The 24,304-nt window shown below is 36.8% G+C and overlaps 1 protein-coding gene across 1 annotated transcript in view; it reads left to right on the top strand.

Annotated features, from left to right (window-relative positions):
• Positions 1-3,978: 3,978 nt before the first annotated feature.
• Positions 3,979-24,304, top strand: part of LOC116514023 (WD repeat-containing protein 11) — a 53,442-nt gene continuing 33,116 nt past the window's right edge. Inside the window, exons 1-9 of the mRNA XM_032225414.1 lie at positions 3,979-4,131; positions 6,642-6,753; positions 7,332-7,485; positions 11,492-11,665; positions 15,249-15,435; positions 16,928-17,093; positions 19,647-19,764; positions 20,304-20,499; positions 22,634-22,737. Coding sequence (XP_032081305.1) covers positions 4,046-4,131; positions 6,642-6,753; positions 7,332-7,485; positions 11,492-11,665; positions 15,249-15,435; positions 16,928-17,093; positions 19,647-19,764; positions 20,304-20,499; positions 22,634-22,737 — 1,297 coding nt within the window. The 5' untranslated portion in view covers positions 3,979-4,045. The remainder of the gene's footprint in view (positions 4,132-6,641; positions 6,754-7,331; positions 7,486-11,491; positions 11,666-15,248; positions 15,436-16,927; positions 17,094-19,646; positions 19,765-20,303; positions 20,500-22,633; positions 22,738-24,304) is intronic.

Here is a 24,304-nt window from a genome sequence, read left to right as displayed (position 1 = left end):
CAATTGGATGTGTTGGACGAATCTTAAAAGATGAAACTTTTATTAAAACGTTTGACTTAACTAATAAACAAACTAATCCAACCTAAATGTAGAGGAGGAGGAGAAGAAGGGGGGGGATTTAAAAAGAGCAGAGGAAAAAGAAAAGAAAGCATGAAGAAAACATAAAGAAAGGGATGGGAGGGAGGGAAGGAAGGAAGGCAGTTTATGTTGAAACAGAAAATATTATATAAGGAAGAAAATGGAAATAACTTAGGAAGGAAGGAAGGAAGGAAGGAATTGCACTTAATATTGAAGGAAAAGAGAATGAAGGAAAAAGTATTGGAAGGATTGAAAGAAGGAAGGAGGAACAAAGAATTACACTTAATATTGAAATGGAAAAGAAAATATAATGAATGAAAGAAGAAGTATAGGAAGGAAGGAAGGAAGGAAGAAACAAAGACTGTTGAAACAGAAAAGATAATATAAGGAAGAAAATGGAAAGACGTATAGGAAGGAAGGAAGGAAAAAAGGAAGACAATGTTGAAATGGAAAAGAATATAAGGAAGAAAATGGAAAAAATTACAGGAAGAAAGGAAGAAATGTACTTAATATTGAAACAGACAAGGGAATGAAGGAAAAAAATATTGGAAGGATTGAAAGAACAAGGTTTTCCTTGTATGGGATTGATAGTGTCATTCTTAAATTTATTCCCCAAAATTTTTCCCATTTGTCTAGTTCAATGTTATAGCCAAAGTTCTGTGCCCATTTTATCATTGGTTCTTTTACAGTTTCCAATTTCCTCTTCCATTTGATACTTCAAGAGGAATTTGTATATTTTCCCTATCATCTTTCTGTCCAGACTTTGAATAATTTTATTCAATTTGTGTGGTTCTGTTTCAATACCATATATTTTAGTGTCTTTATTGTATTTAGTTTTAATTTGGAGGTAGGTTAGCCAGTCACCTTTCATATTCTGATCTGCCAATTCTTCAATTGTTTTTAAATTTCCCTGTCTGTCAATTAGATCTCTGTATCTTAGAATTTTGTTCCAATCTGTAAAATTTGGGTGTGTCGTTCTTTCTGTTGGTGATAGCCAATTTGGGGTTTTCACATAGTGGATTTTTTTTATTTTGAGCCATTGTTGCAGTAAAGTTCTAATTAAATGATTTTGAAAGTATTTGTGCGTTTTATGTTTATCATTCATTCCATAAGAAATTATGCCAGCCTGCCTGCAGGTCATGGCCTTCTAAGATCAGAATTCTTTTATTCTTTAACTCAATCCAATCCTTCATCATTGTCATTGTTACTGCAGTTGCGTATATATAGGCTCCCTGTGTGCTTCCATCCATCCCTACGAAGATCTGCTGACTCTGCCTGCCTGCTGGTAAGTGAGCTGGGTTTTTTCTTTTATTTTTTTAATGTATTTTAAAATAATATTTTATTTATTGTGCATATGATTTTTAAAAATAGTGTTATTCTGTGTTGATTCTTTTTTAAAATTGTCTTAAACTATTTAAAAAAAGATTCTATCCAAAATAAATTGAAACAAGCCATTTTTAAAATTTCTATGCACAATACTTTGAAATGGACTCAGGAGTCATGATTGACACTGAGTGAATTTGCACTTTTAATAATCAGGAAGATACAATGGCATTGAAAAAAGTGACTGATGACCATTTTTCACACTTAGCGACCGTTGCGATCCATTTTCACACTTAGCGACCGTTGCAGCATCCTCATGGTCACGTGATCAAAATTTTGTTTGGCAACAGATTCGTATTTATGCTGGTTTCAGTGTCCTGGGGTGACCTTTTGACAAAAAAATTTTTTTTAATCAAGCCCCCCCCCCCCCCCCCCCCCCGGTCAAGGGCGTCCCTCTTTTCCAATCTGAAAATCTGGTCACCTTAGGCTACTCTCTAGGCTGTGTTTTTAATCCAGGTATGGATGAGTTCTCAGATGCCATGTGGCCAGTTGAGTAAAGGGCCAATATTATCATGCTTTGCTGTAGCTGGAAAGCTGCTGGTGAAGTCTTTATTATGTAAAGTGGACTAGCTCGGCCATGTTAATGGCCCATTAACAGTGGGGATGGGCAGAAAGCTACAGGCAACTATTCTGTCTTTCAAAACATGTCTCTTTCTCCTCACATCCAGAGAATATTCTGCCTTTTCAATATTTCCTAGGATATTTCATTTTTCTGGGAGAGGGCTAACAAAAGCTTTGAATTCTTAACCAGACTTGTTTCTGTATTGTGAGGATTAAACTATTTGGGTCTTACATCTCACAACTGTGAACTTATTGTGCATTTTAAGGATACTATGCAGAAATGTTCATGACATTAAATTCTTAAAAAACATTTTCAACTAATAAAAACTGTCATTTCAATATTAAAAATACCATTAATCTTATCCCCATGACATTTTTCATGACATTAAAATACACCTTCAAGGTTGGATGGCATAATCAAGGATATTGTAAGGTTTGTGAAAATGAATTGTGTGTGGTTTTGAAACTACAAGTTGTGAACCCTTCTTATGGAAGAACAGATTTTAACACACATTTTCTGTTTAAAAACACAAATATGCATTTAGTCCACACAAGCAAATATTTTTTTTCATGCTTTGAAAAATCTGTCTTTGCTTTGGCAACAGGGAGAATCTCCAGTATCTCAAGCTGCATTAGAAGCCAGTGGGAATTTACAAGCTTTTTTGTCAACATTTGTTTCAGCAAGCAATCATTTCAGGGGCTTAAATTTTCATCCATTTGCATAATAGTCTTAATGTGAAGATCTTTCTCTTTTTACTGTCAGATGGAAATTCTTAAGAGTCCGTTCTTTTTTCTTCATGTGCAATATTTTACTTATTTTATAATTATTTCATACTTTCTTTTATAAAATATGTGTTAAAATCAGAGGTGGGTTCCTACCAGTTCGCACCTATTCGGTAGAACCGGTTTGTCAAATCTACTGAACCGGTTAGAAAAGGTTCCACCAGTGGACCTGGAAAGCAGGCAACACCTACAGAAGAGGTTCTAAAATTTTTTGAAACCCACCACTGGTTAAAATGTAAAGAATCTTAAATATACATATCAGTGGAATATATAAATTGGATGGATTTGTGATTCAGGGAGTCCAAATAACAAATATGATCCTTTTTAATATATATTGTCGTGCCCTATCACCACCATCTACTGTACTTTATCTCATGATGGAAAATGCTAATTGTGTTCTGTATAATTTATGACTGCTTACTTGAAACATTTATATAGTATACATACATACATAAATATGAAACCACAACAGATAAAACACATTGAACAGCATAGAAATAACCACTTATTGTATTAAGCAGCATTCCACCAGAACAGAACTTTCAATTGGTGACAACTACACTCCTTTTTGGGAAAGAAATGACTTTCAGAAAAAGTAATATTTCTCCTTTGGGACCAAAAAAAATTAAGCTGAAACCCAGTAAACATATCCTTTTATATATACTTGTTGAAGACAATCTCTGTTTTATTAGTTTGGATTAGTAAAATAGCTAGCAAATCCACGGCTTTTCTCACAGGTGAAGAATTAACAAGACAGTTCTAATTAATTTCGAAATATGTTCATTGGGATTTATTCTAATTTGTGCATGATATGATTTTAGCCTGTTTGCCAGCCTGGATTTTCCCAATACAGAAACCACAACAATCTTAATGGTACAGGTGTGGCAAATCATGTATCCCCCCTCCCTGAATAACGGAAAGCAAAGTTTATCCTTTGACGGCACAAGCACAATTCATCAACAAGAAACAAAAAATAATAATTACAAAACATGGGAATAGCTCTTTCGCTGAGCATGCGCAAAAGAATGGATTCAGGAGCCCGGACTGCCTCTCGCTGGTTTCGTTTTTCGTTTGGTTTCGTTTTTGTAAGCGCCGGCGGAACCAAAGTTCTGGAGCGAGCGGGGCAAGTCGGACCAATTAGGGACAAGGATTAGCGGCGCCCCAACCGAGGAAGGTGCGTTTCCTGGATTTCACCCGTTGGCCGTTTTAATCCGCTCGTCCTTTTGTTTTCTTCTCGGCCATGCAGCCTTACATGGTAAACATCAAACTTTCGGCTCGGACCCTCACTGGGGCCCTTAACCCTCAGAATAGAGGAGCCGCAGACTGGTAAGTAGAGAAAAAATAGGAGACGTCGGGGACGGGAAAACAGTAATTTTAGGGTATGCATGCAGACGAGCTGTTAGCGAAACTGGGTAGAAGGTGATGCTTTGGAGAGTTAAGAGGCAGATTTGGAGTTGTTATCATTATCATCATAGAAGTCCCATAAAACTTAGTGGGATGTGCTTCCCTGCGTTTAGAAATTATTGTCCATGAAGTACTGTATAGGGCAGTGTTTCTCAACCTTGGCGACTTTAAGTCCCGTGGACTTCAACTCCCAGAATTCCCCCAGCCAGCTCTGCTGGCTGGGGGATTCTGGGAGTTGAAGTCCACAGGACTTAAAATCGCCAAGGTTGAGAAACCCTGGTATAGGGAAGACGTAAGGTGTTATAAATGTGACCAAAATAATGAGTAATATGTCTACGGAGATTCTCCATCCAGGTCATCGTTGTATGTCATCGATAAAATCGCCAAGGTTTAGAAACCCTGGTATAGGGAAGACGTAAGGTGTTATAAATGTGACCAAATTAATGAGTAATATGTCTACGGAGCTTCTCCATCCAGGTCATCGTTGTCCCAAAGGTGCTTTTTGACTCTTCTGAGGGTTTGCAGAATGCTGAACAACGCAAACAGTTGTTGCAACCTCTTCCAGATTTCTTGACCGAGGCATTTGGCTTTGAACAGGAGGATCAAATTGTGCCTTGGATAGAATTGGAAAAAGAAGTTAATTTAGGAAATGCTATTTATCATGTTACTCATGAGTATTTGATAAGTGAACAAGACAAGGTATTCTCTGCTGTATCAGCTAATGCAGTGTTTTTCAACCACTGTGCCGCGGCACACTAGTGTGCCGTGACATAGTGTAAGGTGTGCCGTGGGAAAAACACTTTATATATAGTCAATATAGGAACAGAGTTAAATTTTTTTAACATTTCTAATGGTGGTGTGCCTCGTGATTTTTTCATGAAAAAAGTGTGCCTTTGCACAAAAAAGGTTGAAAAACACTGAGCTAATGTAACAAATAAGGCAACTGGAGTTTCTGACTGTCTGCAAGGAGTATAAATCCTCCCCCCCATCCAGTCAGAGCTAAAAAAGCTTCTTGGGATGAGAGGCGAAACGTCTTCAAAGAAAAAGCAGAAAGTCCAGTTACCGCTTGAAAAAAACATCTTTGGGTTGAGTTTTATAGTTATTGTCGGAGGGTGACTTTTTATGGTATGAATGACTTAATAAACCTATTTGAAGTGAGGCATATGCTTAAATAACATAGCACACTGAAGAGACAGTGGGGTAAACCAGCGACACAGTACATTAGTTCTGTTAGAAGTTTTCCATGTGTAGGAAAAAAAGAAAAAGCGTCCTATATTTTTGGCATGAAAACAAGAGAAATGTGGAATGGCAGCTGAAAGTTAGATCAAAATCTAGGGGAGGAGATATTGCCCTTCAGCAAAATTTTGTTATTTTTAGTATTATATAGTTCCTTTTTGGTTGGCGTCATATTTATATAGCAGTCTAATAACGAAGCCTGTGAGATAGGCTTGAAATTCTTGATGAAAACTAGTGTAATGTTAATGATAATGCATAATATTTGATAATGATAATGCATGGTATTTACTTATTTATTTCATACTTATTTCTAATATATATTATCCCAACCCAAATTTTGGTAACTGCATATCAACAAGAGATAAAAACAAAAGAAAAATTAGAAACTATGTCAACTCAAAACAACTACATTGTTATCATATAGGTTCATTCCTAATATTGATGCACAAATGTACTGCTTTATTTATATATACATATATGTATATTTATAGTATTTTTTTTAGTTTGCTTCGTGTATAAGCCTGCTTAAATTCTGCACAAGAATTTAAGATAGCTTAAAAATTCCTTTATAAGAATAACAGTACCTTTAAGTTTGTAAGTCCTGCAATTAAAAGTGAAAAGGAAAGGAGACTTTGGATAGGATATTACAAGAACTGGTTTAGGGGTTCTAAAATAGTTGGCATTATGTTTGATGAGACCAGTTATGAAATTTTGAAAAAATGGTAACCATTGGTTAAAGTACAGTATAGTGACGGTGACAGTAACGGTAACGGTAACATGGTGGAGAAAGAAAAGATTTCATTCAATTGCCATGAAGCAAATGGTATAAGATATTATTACTAGAAGAATGTTGATGAATAAGAACTATAGCTTATACACTATTCCAGTTATTTAGCAGGATGTTTTCTGAAACTAGAAAAGATGTAATTGAAACACATTAAGTGTTATCCAAGAACTAAATACAATACAATACAATATTCTTTATTGGCCAAGTGTGATTGGATACACAAGAAATTTATCTCCGGTGCATAAGCTGTCAGTGTACATACAAATGATTCATGATTCATCGTTTTAATAACAAATAAGTATATTTCTTTTATTTGTCTATTCTGCCATTTCAGCAACATACATTTCTATGAAGATTCAGCAAAATGATTTTTTGTGTGTATTTAATATTAAAATTACTGTTTATGTAGGGGCTGGCAAGGACTGATTGCATATGGATGCCATTCTCTCATTCTGGTGATTGACTCCAAAACTGCTCAGACCTTACAGGTTTTGGAAAAGCACAAGGCTACTGTAGTCAAGGTACATTGAAAAGAATCATTAGAATGCTGTAAAAGAAGGGTTCTTATATCAGCAAAATTCAGTGATTTAGTTCATTCAGTTCAATGATTTATGAAATTTTAACCACATTTGCCATTTATTTTTAATTGTATTTTGCTGTCTGATTTCTTTAGAGGAGTATTCTCAATGCTAGTCAGCCACTCCATTCAAACATGATACTTTGTTTCCATTCTTTAGATTTCTGTTTTCCAATAGATAAACATTATGCAGTTTTACAATATACATAAACCTCCGTGGATTATTTGGCAAGAAAGAAAGTTATAGAAATATTTTTTAAAAAAATCAATTTTAGCAGGCAAAGGTCTTCTGAGTTGAGAACTGATATAGATCACATTTGTGCCTAATCAATATTTTTAAAAAGCAATATTTTTATATTCAATTTATTTTATTTTTCAATTTATTATATTTTCCGCATTAAAAATCTATCAATGGCATAAACCAGTCTCTTTCAATTTGTAATGAACTTCACTATCTGAGATCCAAAAATAAATGATCTTAGGTGTCTTAAATGACTACTAGCTTTACTTATCTGTCTTAAGGTTAAATGGGCTAAAGAAAACTACCATCACAATATTGGATCACCTTATGCTTTGCGTTTGGCTACTGCTGATGCTAGTGGAAAAATAATTGTTTGGGATGTAGCTACAGGAACTTCTCGCTGTGAAATCCAAGAGCATACAAAACCAATTCAAGGTAAGAAAATTTCCATATTACATCATGTTCCAGTAATGAATAATTGTACTAGTTAGAAAAATATAGTGCTAAATAGTTGATTTTTGAACTGTCATTTTTGTCAAAAATGTTATATATGCAAATTCTTTCTAATGTAGGAGATATACTTGGTAGAAGGCCCCTATTTGTAATTTTTGTTCTAGAAACTTTTTTAAAAAATTAACACTACTCACATATCATACTTTTTGTGGTTTTATTTCATATTGTAAAAGGTTTTTAAAACTTTATGTAAAATATACTTGGAAGATAATTTTCACAGTGAGTAGTATTTATTATTCAAGTTGCAATCTTGAACACTCTTATCTGGAAGTAATGTCTGTTAAAATAAATTTCTGAAATTATACTTGAATAACTTTAAAATTATTAAACTTATTGAAAATGTGTATAGAGATAAATACTATTTTCTAAGAAGAAAGTATTATGCTTGCATAATAACTAGATTATGATCAAAGTTATGAATGTATCTTAATCCTGTCACCTCTACTCTTAATTATTTCTCCTTCCAATATGACTCTTATCTATGTTCTCACAGCTTCTGTTAATGGTCTCAAATAATTCAAATTCTGGACAATATAACACACCTAAGATATCCAGGATTTATTCCCTTGGAATATACTTTGGTAAATAAATTAAATGAGCCAGTATTCTTCATATTAAGGAAAGAGACATAAAATTGTGAGGTGATTATATTGAGCTTTAGTCCTATTTATATGGCAAGTAATATCACATTGTTTTGGGCAATCTAAACATGTTAGTATTTCCATAAGGCTGCTTAGTTTTTAGGTTACAGTGAGTTACCTGAGTACTAAGGTTGATTATTTGATGCTATAAATCAGTAAATAATGTGTGGAAATTGACATCAATAACCCACACTAGTGTGCCTTACATTCTGACATTCATTTGTTAATCTGACATACCTTATAGAGTTGCTTAGATAATTCCAGTCTTGAAAGGATGGGAACTGGATCTAATGAGACTCATTTGTAAATTAAAAATTAAAAAAACCTGCATGGTTTAGTGATTAAACTAACTTCCCCTACCGCCAATCTATATCACAAAGCTATAATTTGCGGTAGAAATTGAGTGATGAAATACTATATATGCCATTGATACCTGAATAAAGAGTGGAATATAAATTGAAATGCATGCATATTTACAATTATTTTAGCCTCCTCATTTAATGATGATTTCTTATGATGGCTTGCCTCTTTGGTTCACTGACAAAAGGGTGAATGACAAAACCGCGCCCGATTAAACCGTGACCAAACCGCAAGTTCTAAAGCGCTCCTACGAATGAACGCTGAATCGCGCCGACAACAGCGCGGCGACAGAAGCGCACTGTAAAACTAAACCTAACCCTAAACGTAACGCTAACCCTAAACCTAACCCTAAACCTAAACCTAACCCTTACCTTAAGTTAAATGGGCTTTCTGTCGATGCGCTGTTGTAAAGCACCCTTCTGTCTCCGCGCTGTTGTCGGCGCGTTGATGACCTCGCGGTTTTAGCAACACGCTTTTGTTGGCGTGCTTTTGTCGTGCGCGCTTTTGTCGGGTCACGGCCTCTTCTATGGGCTATTCTGAAAAGATATGTATGAAGGAATATTCAAGTAATCTGAAATATAATTGGCACTTTTAAAACATTACTTTGTTTTTATTATATTTGTTATTTCCAAATGCAGATTCTGCCACTTCATTATTGAATTAGTAAGATTAATTATTGAAAACAATGATTAGATGGAACTCTACCTTAGCAATAGAGCATATGGAAAATATCTGCATTTTTGTATCTAATACTTCTCACTTCTCATAAAGATGCCTATAGCATCATTGTCTAGCATCCAAGAGAAGTTATGGAATGAGTTCTAGGTTAAATCTCCCTTCTACACTCCGCCATAGAATCATGATATTTATTTTCAACCAGATCTTTTGAACTGAATTAGTACTAATAATTATGTCTTTAGATATTTTTATCACCCGATTAACAACTATTCAGTTTATATGTCTTTAACATAAAAGATGATATATTGGAATTCTCCTGTAAAGCAGAAGCCAAGAGCAACTTGAATAAAAATAAATAATTGGATTGTACATTATTTTCTTTAAAAGTATGTTTTCCAAGTTAATGCCCTCTAATATTTGTCAGCTCTCTTGTGAGTTTTTTTCTTATTGCAAACTCTGCATCTCCTGCTGATTTCAGTGCTATCCCCATTCCTCATTAGCTTCACAGTTATAAATGTGTTTTATTCCTGAAGTAAAATTCACAGCATCTGGGTGAAATGAAATTTTCAAGATGAGCTTCATGAATAATTGATCATTTGTTTGCTAAGAAATTTTTAATGGCCTAAAATGGCCCAACTATTTTTTTTACTTTAATGACATTGCATAAGATGCTGTAATTGCATTTTGAAATTGATCTTGACTTTTCCCTGTGATAAAATTGAATTAGATGGTTATAATTCATAACTTAAATATAATATAGTGAGAAAATGGATGTCAGGTTTTTAAACTTGGGTTCATTATAATTGCTCTCTCTTTCTTCTTCCCCCCAAGCACGCACACTGTTCATTTAATGACATCAAGATGTTTTCTTCCAATTATCTACAGTTTGAGGAAGACAGATTTTTTAAAAAATTCAGGCAAGAGTGAATAAACAAGTTGAAGACTACACCTGATAGAGAATGAAAAATGAATTATTGAAACCAGACGCAAAACTATCCTAATGAAAATAAAGGATGCAAAAAGCTTTAAAGAGTTGTGAGTTGTGAGCTCACTGACACACAGAGAAGCAAAATGGAAATAGATAGGAAATGTAATTCAATAACTGAGCAGGAGTACTAAGAGTGAGAAAGATTAAAGTTTAAAATGGATGATTGCCAGTTGAAAGAGCTACAATCTATTAGAATTTTGAAATTCTTCTCATAAAGTATCACCAAGGCTATTAATGCTGTACCTATGCATTTGATTTGTCCTATTCATGAGGAAGAGCTTGCTGTTACCACAATTGAACACTCATTTTTTCAATTTGGGCCAATGTTTGGCTTCAGTTCATAATGTAATTTTGCCTTCTGAAATATTAGCCAGTCTCCCTACTTTGCTGTCATTTGCAAAATTGATAAGTGTTCCTTCTACTCCATTTCCTTTGTCGTTAATGAATATATTGGATAATAGTTACCCAAATACAGAACTCCCAAGAGACCTCACTTCATATAGAACATTTTACATTGCTGCTTGCAATATTTGGGGATACTTTGTGCAAAATGTATCATCAAGCTGTATGGGCAAAATATTGTAGACCTCTGCAAATTTGGGGGTTTGTATATAAACAAGACTGGCAACATTACAAAGATGGTTTGGTGGGCTTGTCATTGCAAGGGTTATTCAAAGAATATTAATAATACATAATGTTTGTTTACCATGTAAACAGTGATATTAAAGTATGCATTGTATTTTTTATTTAAGTGAAACGTTGCTTTATTAATAGAAATGGTCAACTATAGAATCAGTTTGGTCTAGTGGTTAAGCATCAGGCTAGAAACCAGGTCACTGAATTCTAGTCCTGCCTTAGGCATAAAAGCCGGATTGATGTCTTTCGGGAGTCATGCTCTGTAGCCCTATTCACCTCACAGGATTATTGCTGTTAGAAACCAGGAGAAGGAAGGAGTATTAGCTATGTTGGCTGCCTTGAGGTATTTATAAAAATATTAAAGTTGGGATTAGCATTAGATCCTCTCATACGAGATAGTAAGGGCAGTAAGGATCTCCAGCATTTTTGGTCTTGGGTGAAAACTTTAGTATCTTCTCATGTGATATTTAGACTCTTTAAGTCTTCTATGAGTGCTATGTACTTTGAGGGCTTTGTCTTGGTTGTGGTATAAAATAAGTAAAATTCATTGATATGGTTTACTTTAAAATCTGAGAAAATATTTTTTTTATTTAATGACTGATAAGTCTACCTTCCCTTTTGGCAGACATGCAGTGGTTATGGAATCAGGATGCATCTCGAGATTTACTCCTTGCTGTTCATCCTCCCAATTATATCGTGTTATGGAATGCCGATACTGGCACCAAATTATGGAAGAAAAGTTACGCAGAAAACATTCTTTCTTTTTCATTTGATCCTTTTGATCCTTCAAATTTAACGTGTAAGTATGATATCAGAGAGCTAGTGGTTTTCTAATCCATAAGTATGACTATTGTTATTAATCATTTATTTGCTACTGTACATAACTGCCAGTTGCATAGAAGTTAATAAAAATTAGGCCAAAAGCAATATAAAATGATTGAATGAATCTGGTTATGACATTTTTAGAAACAGCTTGGAAACTAATTCTGATTTGAGCGTTGCTAGCTTGAAACTTATGTTAAGTAAATACTAATGCTAAATAATCTAGTTATTTCAATTCGTTTGATAAAATTTTGTTAAACAAAAGGATATGTTTTTCAGCTTCTAAAGCAGGCAAATACATGATAAGAACAAGAGCTTTGAATCTGCAATGCTCTATCAAAACAAATGCATATAATGCTATGCTGCTTTGTAACTTGACATTAGAACATGATTGGTCTAAAGAAGCTTCCGAATTGCTCAGATAATGCCCATTTATACCTATGGTTTGGTGCTTTGTTCAGTTGTGTTATTCTATAATACAACAATTTATTTATTTATTCATTGATTCATTCATTTATTTGATTCATATATTTCTTTTTGGAAAGTACTCAAAGTCACTTTTTAAAAAGGAAACAATATAAAAGTATAAATGACAAAGGAAATGCAGAAGAGTCACTAATTAGTATGTTTACTCAAGAATTACTTTCATATGAATCCACTGGTACTCAAGTATGTGGGTGTATTTATAGATAAGTGTATTGCAAGTTACAATTAAGAATACATGAAGGTTTTCAAAAGATAATGCTTTGTTTACCCCACTTCACTTTGAAGTAACAAATAGAAAGTACTGAATTTTTTTTTCCTCGGTACTCATACAGCTGTGTGAAAAAGTCCTGCGTGCTTTATGGTTTACTGTTTATGACATTTTTTGGATAGGCCATTGATTTTATGATATTTTATGCTAATTGCTATGTAAATATTGTTATGTTTAAATAAATACTGGTGGCTTTTAAGTGAAAAGTATTTGGTGCTGTTTGGATGGGGATTGTGAATTTTATTGCATGCTTACAATGCATGCTTACAATGACTATGAAAACAGATTAACTGATGCATACCCAGTGACATACGTGTTGCAATTACTAAGGCAGATGCTAGTGTTTGGTTAACATTTTTGTTTGTGGCCCTGAAAAAGACCGTTTAGGTAACCAAACATGGCTACTAATATGAAATTGGACAGCCCTTATTGCTTATCACTAGGTGGCATCGCTTCGGCATAGACTGTATAAACCTTTTGCACGAGATCTTTGGTGACAATGTGGTTCCAGGCTGCAATAATGGATTCAATCAACTCCTGCTTGGTCTTTGGATGTTTCTTGCTTATTTCGTAACCAATCTTGGCCCACAAGTTCTCAATTGGGTTCAAATCTGGGCTCTGAGCTGGCCAATCCAGGAGTCGAACACCATGCTTCTTCACCCACTGCTGGATGGACTTAGCTTGATGACAAGGAGCATTGTCATCCTGGAAGTAAAAGTCCTTCCCTACAAGTTGTTGAGCTGAAGGAAGCATGGTCTTTTCCAGGACTTCAACATGCTGCTTGGAATTCATGATTCCCTGCACGATTTGTATCCAACCAATACCAGAAGCAGCAATAGAGCCTCAGATCATCCCATACAATGGATGCTTCACAGATAGATTCAGGTAGTATGGCCTAAATTCTTTAGCTGTAAATCTTCTAACATACTGATTCCCAGTCAAATAGAAATTGCTCTTATCACTGAAGATGACCTGGGCCCACTGTTCGTTGGTCTCCTTGGCATACTCCTTGGCCCGTGCATGTCAAAGAGAGCGGTGAGCGTCTGTGAGCAAAGGTTTATTTCGAGTCCTGCAGCCTTTGAGCCCCCTGGCAAGCAGTCTGCGACGCACTGTGCTTGTGCACACTTTTACATCACATGTTTCACCCCAAATTCTTATAATCTGAGGAGAGGTGAGCTTCCTGTTAGCCATCGAAATGCATTGCAGAGCCTGTTTTGTCGACTTTCTTGGTCTTCCAGAGCGGAGCCTGTCATCAACTAAACCAGTTATTTGGTATTTTTCAACTACTCTGCTCACTGTGGTGTGATGGCATTTCACTCTCTTGGCTATTTCTGTATAGGAGTAACCCTCTTCATGAAGCACAATGATGCGATGCTGCTCTTCAGTACTGGTGAAAGCAAAGGCCTTCATCCTTGCCCGCAGCCAGAGCTAAATTACATTGCTCAATGCTTTTCATGCCTATTTATAGTCAGAGAGTATGACAACATTGATTGGCTCATAGATTTAGCCTCTCTGCATTTTGATTGGTCAGCCAAAGCTCACTGCTGATTGGCTACTTTTGATCTTGACATTCTTGAAAATTCAACTTGTGTTTGTTTTAGCACATAAACTCACTCAAAACCTTAAAAAGACTTTGGTTATATTTTGATAAAAACTATGCATCTCAATTCGACTACAGAAATTTTCATCAAAGTGCTAATTTTGCATGGTTTCTATGAGTGAAAAGTTGATTAAACCTGTAAATACAGCTTAAAACTGAAAGGGTGCAGGGCTTTTTCGCACACTGTATAATACATAAAAACCATATAAACTTAACTATTGAGGCTATTTGGCCTATAACCAATGAAACCAAAATAATCCTCTGGGGGGTTTTTTTGTGCCAAGAACACTCCTTTCAGCTGTCTGCCATCTATTTGAGCATTGCATGAAATCATTTGTATTTTAACTCTATTAGTATACTGTGTTTCCCCGAAAATAAGGCAGGATCTTATTTTCTTTTGCCCCACGAAATATAGCCTTGGGCTTACTATAGGGGGAGGGCTTATTGTTTTGGGGTTGCCGGGCAGCTGCTCCCTTGCAAACTGGCTCCCGAAGAGACGAGCACAGCCTCGGGCGAAGCAGCCATGAGGAGAAGCTATGCTCGGAAGTTATGCCCTGCAGGGAAAGCTGGGCCAGGGCATGGTGAGGCTGGGAGGCATGCTTGTTGGGGGAGGAACAGGCGCTCACGCAACCCACTTCTCCAGCCAGGCAGAGCTCCATGCACTAACCTAGGGGTATCCCGAATGTGCCAAGCCGCGGGAGCTTGGGGGGCGGGCAAAGTGCCACGTGGCTTGGCGCCTTAGTGATACCCCGTAGGTCAGTGAATGGCGCTCTGCCCGGCTGAAGACAGGGTTTGCTGGGCGGCTGCTATTGAGCGTGGTCACCTCATGGCTGCTTCGCCCCTGAGGCTGTGCCCGGCTCTTCAGGAGCCAGTTCACAAGGGAGCAGCCGCTCGGCAACTTCCCCCTTTGGCCAGGCAGAGCACCACTCCCCAACCTAGCGGTATCCCGAAGGTGGCAAGCAACATGAGCGCCTTCCCCGCCTGGCTCCCGCAGCTTGGCACCTTTGGGATACCGCTAGGTCAGTGAGCGGTGCTCTGCGTGCCCGGAGGGGGGGTTGTCCAAGGGGCTTATTTTCGGGGGTGGGCTTATATTTTTGTGTTAATTTCAGGACAGGTCGTATTTTGGGGAAAACATGGTAGTAACCATGAAATTATATGATTTCACTATTTTGTGTATTTACTACTATTATTTTTTTCTTCACGCAGTGCTTACAAGTGAGGGAATAGTGTTTATTTCAGACTTCTCCCCTTCTAAAGCGCCTATCAGTTCAGGGAAAAAAGTGTATATTTCCAGCCCTCATTCTAGTCCTGTTCATAATAAGTTGGTATCTGCTACAGGAGCTAAAAAGGCTCTGGACAAAGTAAAAATTCTCATCACTAATGAAAAACCGAGGTATGTATGGACTATTATTCCTCCTAATGTTCTCAAGAATTATTCTAGTCAAACTGACTTATTTAATCATGCCCTTAAGAGTCATAAACTTGATTGCTGCATTTTCCCCCTAGCAAACATTGATTTATTTATTTCTGTCTCATTCCAAATAGATTTCTTCAAATACTTAAACAAATGTGACAGTTTATATTGTAATGTGTTCTTAGCAAGCAAACATTAATGCCTAAGTAGGATAAATACTTATAGTATTGCTTCATTTTTCAATAGCTTTTATGGTAACTTCAATTTACTTTCTTATGTCTAGTTAAATTCTAGGAATTATGATGTACAGAATGGTAAAAAATGAAACTAGGACTATCAGTGCATTCTTTGTAGCTTAATAAATGGTACAGACATTTTTTTGTGGTATTTTAAAATTTAAACTAGTATTTCTCTTAGTCTGCATCTTCCAGTTGATTTACCAAATCAATTTTGGATTGGCTAAGGTGGAGAAAAATTATGTACTGCGGGAAAGCATTGGGAAATAAGGAAGTTATCTCCTTCCAATTTCTAATTCACTAAAGCAAGGCAATCAGTCAAAATAGGGATTACTTGGATAAAATCTGCAAGTATATATTGGCCCTTATTTACTGTCATATTAATTTATATGTGTATTCTACCTGGACTTCAATAAAACGAATATCACTAGCCAGCAGTCAAAACATCAAACAATATATTCATTATGGCCTAGTCAGAACTCATGAACAAAGTGGAAAATTAAATTCCTTTCATCAGTTCAAAAATGAAAGTTACAATGCTGCATACAGTGTTTGCTGTTTGAATTATCAATTAGCAAAAGGGTAAGATTAAAAAACAGTTATGGTAACTGTTTACAGGGCAATATATATATATATATATATATATATATATATATATATATATATATATATCCAATTATATATTTATTTTTATGATTTTATTTATTAATTTTTGATGCCACTCATCTTCCCTACAAACCGACTCTTGGACAGCTTACAATTTATCAAAATGGGTGAAAAATAATTAAAAGATTAAAACAAACTACTGCTGAAACCATGTCAAAAGAGCCAAGAGCCTCAAGAGGATGGAGATGAATGAGATCTTCTATCTTGTCACCCACCTCTAGTAGTGAGCACCGTCTTTAGAACTCCAGGCTAACTGCCAAAGCCAGGTTTTGATGGCCTTCCAGAAGGCCAAAAGGGAAGAGACAATTCTCACCTCTGGTGAAAGAATGTTCCATGGAGATGGGGCCGCAACAGAAAAGTCTCTTTTCAGGTTCCATAGCAGGCCTCTTCTGCTGGCACGAGTGGGGCGGGCTTTTCTCATGCGGGGAGAAAAGACTGATCAGCTACTTGAAATGCATATGTAATTTGGTTATGGATTTAATTTTAATTATTTGATTATTAATTGCTTGATAAAACATATCCCACTCTCAATTAAAAGCCTTTAATAAGTGTATTTGTGGTCTGTTTAGTGCTGAATCAGTAACATTGAATGACTGCCTTCAGCTATCCTACCTACCTTCCAAGCGAAATTACATGTTATTACTGTACCCAAGAGAAATCTTGGTTCTGGATCTTGAAGTCAATCAGACAGTAGGTGTAATAGCAATTGAAAGAACAGGAGTGCCTTTTCTACAGGTAATAATACCACTTACTGTAAGCATACCTTAGACAAAAGTTTTAAATTTCACTTTCTTTCTTTCAACACGTGAAAATTCTAAATTAAAAAAAAAAAATCTGGCTTCATTACCTGGTTTTGGTTTGATATATTAAGTGCAATCTAGCTTCTTTTCAGAAAGCTTCTTCCAGAAACATATCTATACCATGCTGCTTGCTTTGTATTTTCTATGGAAAGCATATACCTTTGAGTCCGCAACTGTCTGGAATCAATTTGCCTGCAGCTTTTCTGGTAAAATTTTCAAAAGTGGTTTGCCATTGCTGCCTTCTTAGGACTGAGAGATAATGGCTGGCTCTAAGTCAAAACTGCTGGTTTTGTGCCTAAGGCATGGCTATAACTTTGTCTTGTTGTATTCGGGTCGTTTCCCGTGTAAGATTGAGATTGTCTTGGCAACGTTTTGGTGAGGTCTCACTCGCCATCTTCAAGATGGTGTTTTCTTTTGGATACACAAAAAAACCCACCAGCCTGAAGATGGCGAGTGAGACCTCGCCGAAACGTTGCCAAAAAAGACCCGAATACCACAAGACCAGCATACCTACACCCGTGAAAATCTACTATATCTATGTATATGTATATGTATGTATGTATGTATGTATGTATGTATGTATGTATATGTATGTATATGTGTATGTATGTATATGTATGTATATGTGTATGTATGTATATATATATATATGTGTGTGTGTGTGTATACATACATGCATACATACATACACACACATACATAAATACATACACACACACATACATACATATACATACATATGTATATAAAATATAAAAAATAGGTGACCAGTCAGCCGATTTAATTTTAAAATCCCAAAGCAAATTTAATTATGTTTTCTTCTTTGGCTGTGTTGTGTTTCCAAAATGAAAAAAGTTGGATATATTTTCACAGAGTTGAATTGAGTGAATCTACCAGTACTGTATAATATAGAATTTTCCTACACTAAATATTTTTACTGTTTAATGTATGTATAATTTGATAGTGTATCACTGTTAGCATTTTAAGTTGCAACTGGTTGTTTATAACAACTGTTCAAAGTTATGACCGCCTTAGAAAGAGTGCTTGACAACTTGTTGACAACTTGTAAAGCACTTCTGGCCTTCATAAAATCCCACATCCTCTCTGTGGTCACATGGTCACAATCTTGGATGCTTGGTGATCTATTTGCACTTAGGTTCAGTTGCAAAGCTGTCTGCAATGATTTCATTGCCATTTGCAATGATGGTTTCCTCAGAAAATCAGTGTTGCAAACTTGCTGCAGAGCTGATCTGAGCTTATCCTGCAGCTCTTTGAGTATGAAAGGCCTGCCTGCAAAGAAGGAATAGCAGCTGGGTGGGAATTTCAGCTTCATGTGGAGTTGAGGTTGCCCTATCACCCTTTGAAATCTAGAACATGAGTTCCCTTTCTCCAACCCTCCTCTTCCACAGATGGAGTGGAATTCCCCAGAAGAGCTGCAAAAGAGGAGCCCAGATCCTGAAAATCTGACTTCCATTTCTGCAGCACTCCAAAGCGGAAGGCAACTCCTCCAAAGGGCTGCAGAAATGGAGGTCAGATCTGAACTTCATTCTGTAGCCTTTGAAGGAACTGTCTGTCTGCAGGAGGGAGGCAATTCAATTCCCTTTGGTATGGAGAAGGAAACTGTTCCAGTGGGCTGCAGAAACAGAGCTGGGAACTTCAAAACTGGAGATCCACCTCTCTACTCTGCTGGAGGACTTCATCTCCTTTCCAGGCATGCAAGACAACTGCTCCAGCGGACTGGAGAAACAGATCCAGATCCTTTTCTGCAGCCTGCTGGAGCAATTCCCTTCTCCATTCCAAATTGAATTCAATATCTGCAGGCATCCCTTTCACTGTGCCTGCTTAATGACCCAGGAGATCTCTTACCAAATGTAATCAGGAGAAATGGGATTGTGGTTGTTGAACAAAGCAGTCACATAGGCACCTTGCTTAATGATCACTGCACTCAGTGTCTGAGATTCCAGTTCCAATTGTGGTCATAAATAAAGGACTACCTGTAGTAATATATCATTCACATTAAAAGGATTTTCTGCCAACTCCTGACATATGTATTGTGTTTCTATTATTAAGGGAAATAGCCTGATAAAATAGTATCACTGGATGCCCTTTCATTTTAGCATTGATGATAAACAATATAAAATTCAAATACAACGTTCTATTTTTAAATATATTTATAATTCACTGTTCATTCTTTATTTTCTCTTTTACAAATAACCTATAAAAGTATTGCTTAAGGAATATATAAGGATATTTGAAACTACTAGAAAAGTAGGCTGGCTATTCCTTAAAATGCAAAGTTAAGTTAAACTTCAGACTTTAAAGTGAAACTGGTGAGCTATAGGTGAGTTTTAGGATAACTTGGACCATTCGGTTTCAAGATCCAATGTAGAAACACTTTAAACAACTATGGCAATTCCTATTCATTAATTTGCATTAAATTTATATTAAAAGTGTTACTTTCAGACACTTTTTCTATATCTTTGTCTAGGTAATTCCTTGTGGCCAGCGTGATGGATTGTTCTGCCTACATGAAAATGGCTGTATAACTCTGAGAGTTCGCAGATCTACCACTAATTTAAGTGCTGTACCAAATAAAGACTCAGCAGGTAAGTCAGCATTCATATGCTTGCATCAGAAACTAGGAGTTTATGTTTTAACTGAGAGTTAGTTTCACTGTTATTCAGATTACATGATTGTTTAGATTGCAGCTGAAATTAAAAATTAAAAAATTAGTATAATTTTGGTGTGATAATATTTCATTATTTAATACAGATAACACGCTGATAATCCAATATAATAAAGATTTGTATGAATACAGATATAGAAATACATGAATTTGGACAGTAATCAAAAGGCACAGCCTATATATGCTGTGATAATGTACATTGTACATTCCTATATTTAAGCCTCTAGAAACCGTTTACTAAGTCTTTTATTATGTTCAGTTATTCTACATAATGTGGTGTATGGCAAATTAACTTACTCTGCTAAAAAAATATCCAACCTCTGACATCAATATTACAAAATAGTTTGAGTTCATGTCATATTAATGTTATAGTGAAAAGCAAAAGAGGAACATGAATGCATTTAATTCTAAGGACTAATAGTTACAAATACCTGGTATCTTACATTTCAACATTTACAGATCCTGATCCCATTCAGGAACTCATCTATGACTTACGAAGTCAGTGTGATGCCATTAGGGTTACCAAGACTGTTCGCCCATTTAGTATGGTGAGCTGCCCAGTGAATGAAAATTCTGTAGCTCTTATAGTCAGTGATGGAAGAGTAATGATATGGGAGCTGAAATCCACCATTTCAAGCCAAGGTGTACGTACCAGGTAACTTGGTGTCATTTTTTTTTAATTACAGTATATATGTATATAGGGAATGCTTGAGAATAATTATTACACTGTATTTCTGGCATAAGAAGAACTGATGGGAGGTGGACCAAGGCTGTGATAGAATGGATCCCACTTGATAAAAAGTGTCCATGAAGGCCTATTATTGTAATGCGCTGTACATGGGGCTGCCCTTGAAGAGTGTTCGAAGACTCCAGATGGTCCAGAACGCAGCTGCGCGAGCGATTGTGGGTGCACCCAGGTACACCCACGTTACACCTATCCTCCGTGAGCTGCACTGGTTACCCATTAGTCTCCGGATCCGCTTCAAGGCGCTGGTCGTTACCTATAAAGCCCTTCATGGCATCGGACCTGGGTACCTGAGAGACCGCCTCCTGCCTATCACCTCCCATAGACCGATTCGATCACATAGGTTAGGTCTCCTCCGGATTCCATCTGCCAGCCAATGTTGGCTAGCGACTCCCCGGGGGAGAGCCTTCTCTGTTGCAGCTCCAGCCCTCTGGAACGATCTCCCCGTGGAGATCCGAACCCTTACTACCCTCCCGGCCTTCCGCAAAGCTGTTAAGTCCTGGCTGCTCCAGCAGGCCGGGGTCCTTCGATATATCCAGCCCCCCGGAGATTGTGATTGTTGTATATTTTAATGTTGTTTGTGTATTATTCCCCCCCCCTCCCTTGTTTTATTGTAAGCCGCCCGGAGTCCTTCGGGAGTGGGCGGCATACAAATCAATAAAACTATAACTAACTATAACTATAACTAACTATAACTTGGAGAAGATGGATCGATGACATCAGCAAATATTGTGGGCCCAATTGGCAAAAGAAAGCTCAGGACTGTATGGGTTAGAAACATGCAAAAGAGGCCTTCATATTTCAGTGGATAGACAATGGCTGAAATGATGATGATGATGATGATGATGATGATGTTTTTTGGCATAGCTGGTTTGTGGTACATCTTTCTAGAAGCAGAAAGTATGAAATTTAACACAAACACAATCTTCAAAAAAATGAACATAGTTTGCACTTAACCACATGAAGATAATGCATGATAAAACTTGCATGTGATTTATATGGACTGCAGCTATACCAAGGTTAATAGTTCCATTGCCACCTGATGCTACATGAATCCCAGTACTTTATTCTTTAAGGAACCCTACATGCTATGGGTAAAGATGGCCATTATTCTAAAAGTTTGCCCTCCCATTTTCCCAAATCAAAGCTTCTCAAATCTATTTGTCTTTGTGCTTCAACATCAGGAAAATTCTTAATACTTGAAGCAGAAATTTTTCCTAGTTTGGGTTTCAGGTTGTGTCAAATGACAGGCACTCGGAGCCAAAGTAATATAAGAAACATTAAACAAATCGTATAAATAAAGCCATTGGCAGTGCTTTGGACTTGGTTTGCTGCATGCTGAGAATGTGGTCATTCAGAGTCAACAGCAACTTGATAGCATGTAATCAGCCAATCATTCACTGTTGAGTTTGTAATCCCCAAAATATGAATACTTCTCAAATCTAATAAGATATATATTAAGCAAAATGTTAATGTTTCCAAAAATTCTGTAAAATACAGAATTGTAGGCAGAACTTTTAGAGTAATATTATAAGCTTATTTTAGATAACTAGTCATGAAAAGAACGTGATTTAGAAAGGAATTAGTGTGTTTTATGTATCGGCAAATTTATGGAGTAAATATATTAAAAATTATCAATTTTCACTGGATTTTGTTTATCTCCTCAATATATTTCACTGTTGATAGGTAATTAACACTTGCTAAAAGGCTTACTGTATTCCTAGCACATGTTGGAGTAGATAACACCTGAAATATTGTACATGAATTTTGGAAAGTATTATTCTTTAACAGTTCTTGAAAATGTATTACTTTACCCAAGCCATGAATAATACTTTTATTAGAATTTTTTTTTTAAAAAAAAATACTTGCAGGCAACTGTTAGAGAAGAGATTAACTCTATTCTCTAAAATTTTGTAACCAGTGAAAATCAAGGTTACTTCACTCTGTTTACCAGTCCTTGTATACAATTTCATTTGGCTTCTATTTGTTAGTTATGCTAGAAGATAATTTAGGGCATGCTGAAGTTTTCTTGTTTATATTTTAGCCATTCCAATGTATCACCCTTGTATTCACCTATCTCATTCTGTGGAACTCCTGTCGGGACCTTGCAGAATAAGCTTCCAGATCTGTCACTAGATAATATGATAAGTAAGTAAGTATATAAGTAGAAGTGTTTATCAACTTCTAGAGAAAACCAAATATAGAACAATGAATAAATAACTGATACGTATGCATACCTTTTAACTTTTCTCACGAATTAAACAATATTGAAAATATTTTTTTAAAGTGAAAAATGCACAACTTTTTTTTTCTTAAAAGACAGTAGCTATCCTTCTACAGTAAGTTTCATGATGTAATTGTGAAATATGATTGCATACCATGTTTCCCCGAAAATACGACAGGGTCTTATATTTTTTTGACCCATGAAATATGGCCTTGGGCTTATTAAAGGGGAGGGGTTTTTGTATTTGGGTTACTGGACTGCTGCTCCCTTCCAAGCGGGCTCCCGAAGAGCCGGGCACAGCTTCAGGGTTGAATGGCTGTGTTGCCCTGTCGCAGCAGCAACACAGCAGCCATGAGGTGACCACAGTCGCGAGCAGCTGGCCGGCAACCTCCCTTTCCAGCCAGGCACAGTGCCGCTGACCGATCTAGCGGTACCGGGAAGGCACCAAGCAATGCGAGCGCCTGTAAACCGCCCTCCGCCTCCCGCTTCGGAATGCCCCTAGGTGAGTGAATGGGACTCTGCATGGCTGGAGAGGGGGGTTGCGCAAGCAGCTTTTCCGCTCTCTGATCGCACGACTTGCAGGCTCACGATGCCCTTGGCTAACTCTACAGTACCTGCAGAGCCAGGGCATCTCCGCTGCTGGTGCTGCCTGCCGCTTGGTTATTTTTTATTTTTTGGCTTTCAAAGCATGGAGGACAGATGCCGCTCTGGAAGTATGCTCTATGGTAGCGTACAACCATAGAGCATACTCCAGAGTGGTATACTACCTCTGTGCTTTGGAAGCCGCAACAGAGGACGGATGCCACTCTGGGAGTATGCTCTATGGTTGTACGCTCTGCAGCCAACCCCCTCTTCAGCTGGGCACAGCGCAGCTGACCAACCTAGCGGTACCCCAAAAGCACCAAGCAATGCAAGCGCCTTTGCCCTCCACCTCGTTCCCGCGGCTTGGCTCCTTTGGGATACCGCTAGGTCGGCGAGCGGTGCTCTGCCTGGCCGGAGAGGGGAATTGTCCAGGGGGAAACAAGGTAGTTTACTATGTAATGCATGAACTAAGTCTATTTATTACTTTTCTTAATTGCTAATATCTCTTTTAATTTATTTTATTGGTTTATTTTAGTCTGTAAAGTATTATATGCTTTGGTGAATGGCAGGGTATACTCTTCTCTATATACAGGGTATACGTTTCTGTATACTGTATATTTAAAAAACTTGATACCTTGTCCTTCCCAGATGGAATATTTTCAATTATTATTAATCATAAAAGACTCTTCTTGCACCTTTCATTGCAAAATCCTTTGTGGATTTGCCCAGGAGGGCAAATGCAAGAAGTGTTACATCTGGATGATAGAAATGCCCATACATAAATATTCAGAATTTTCGGACAAACACAATATGTATGTATGTATGTATGTATGTATGTATGTATGTATGTATGTATGTATGTATATATGTATCAGTGGTGGGTTTCAAAAATTCTTCGAACCTACTCTG

The sequence above is a fragment of the Thamnophis elegans genome, chromosome 10 (genome assembly GCF_009769535.1).
Source record: "Thamnophis elegans isolate rThaEle1 chromosome 10, rThaEle1.pri, whole genome shotgun sequence".
Lineage (NCBI taxonomy): Eukaryota > Metazoa > Chordata > Lepidosauria > Squamata > Colubridae > Thamnophis > Thamnophis elegans.
The sequence above is the reverse complement of the archived record's forward strand: the minus strand, read 5'-3'. Positions and strand labels throughout refer to the sequence as shown.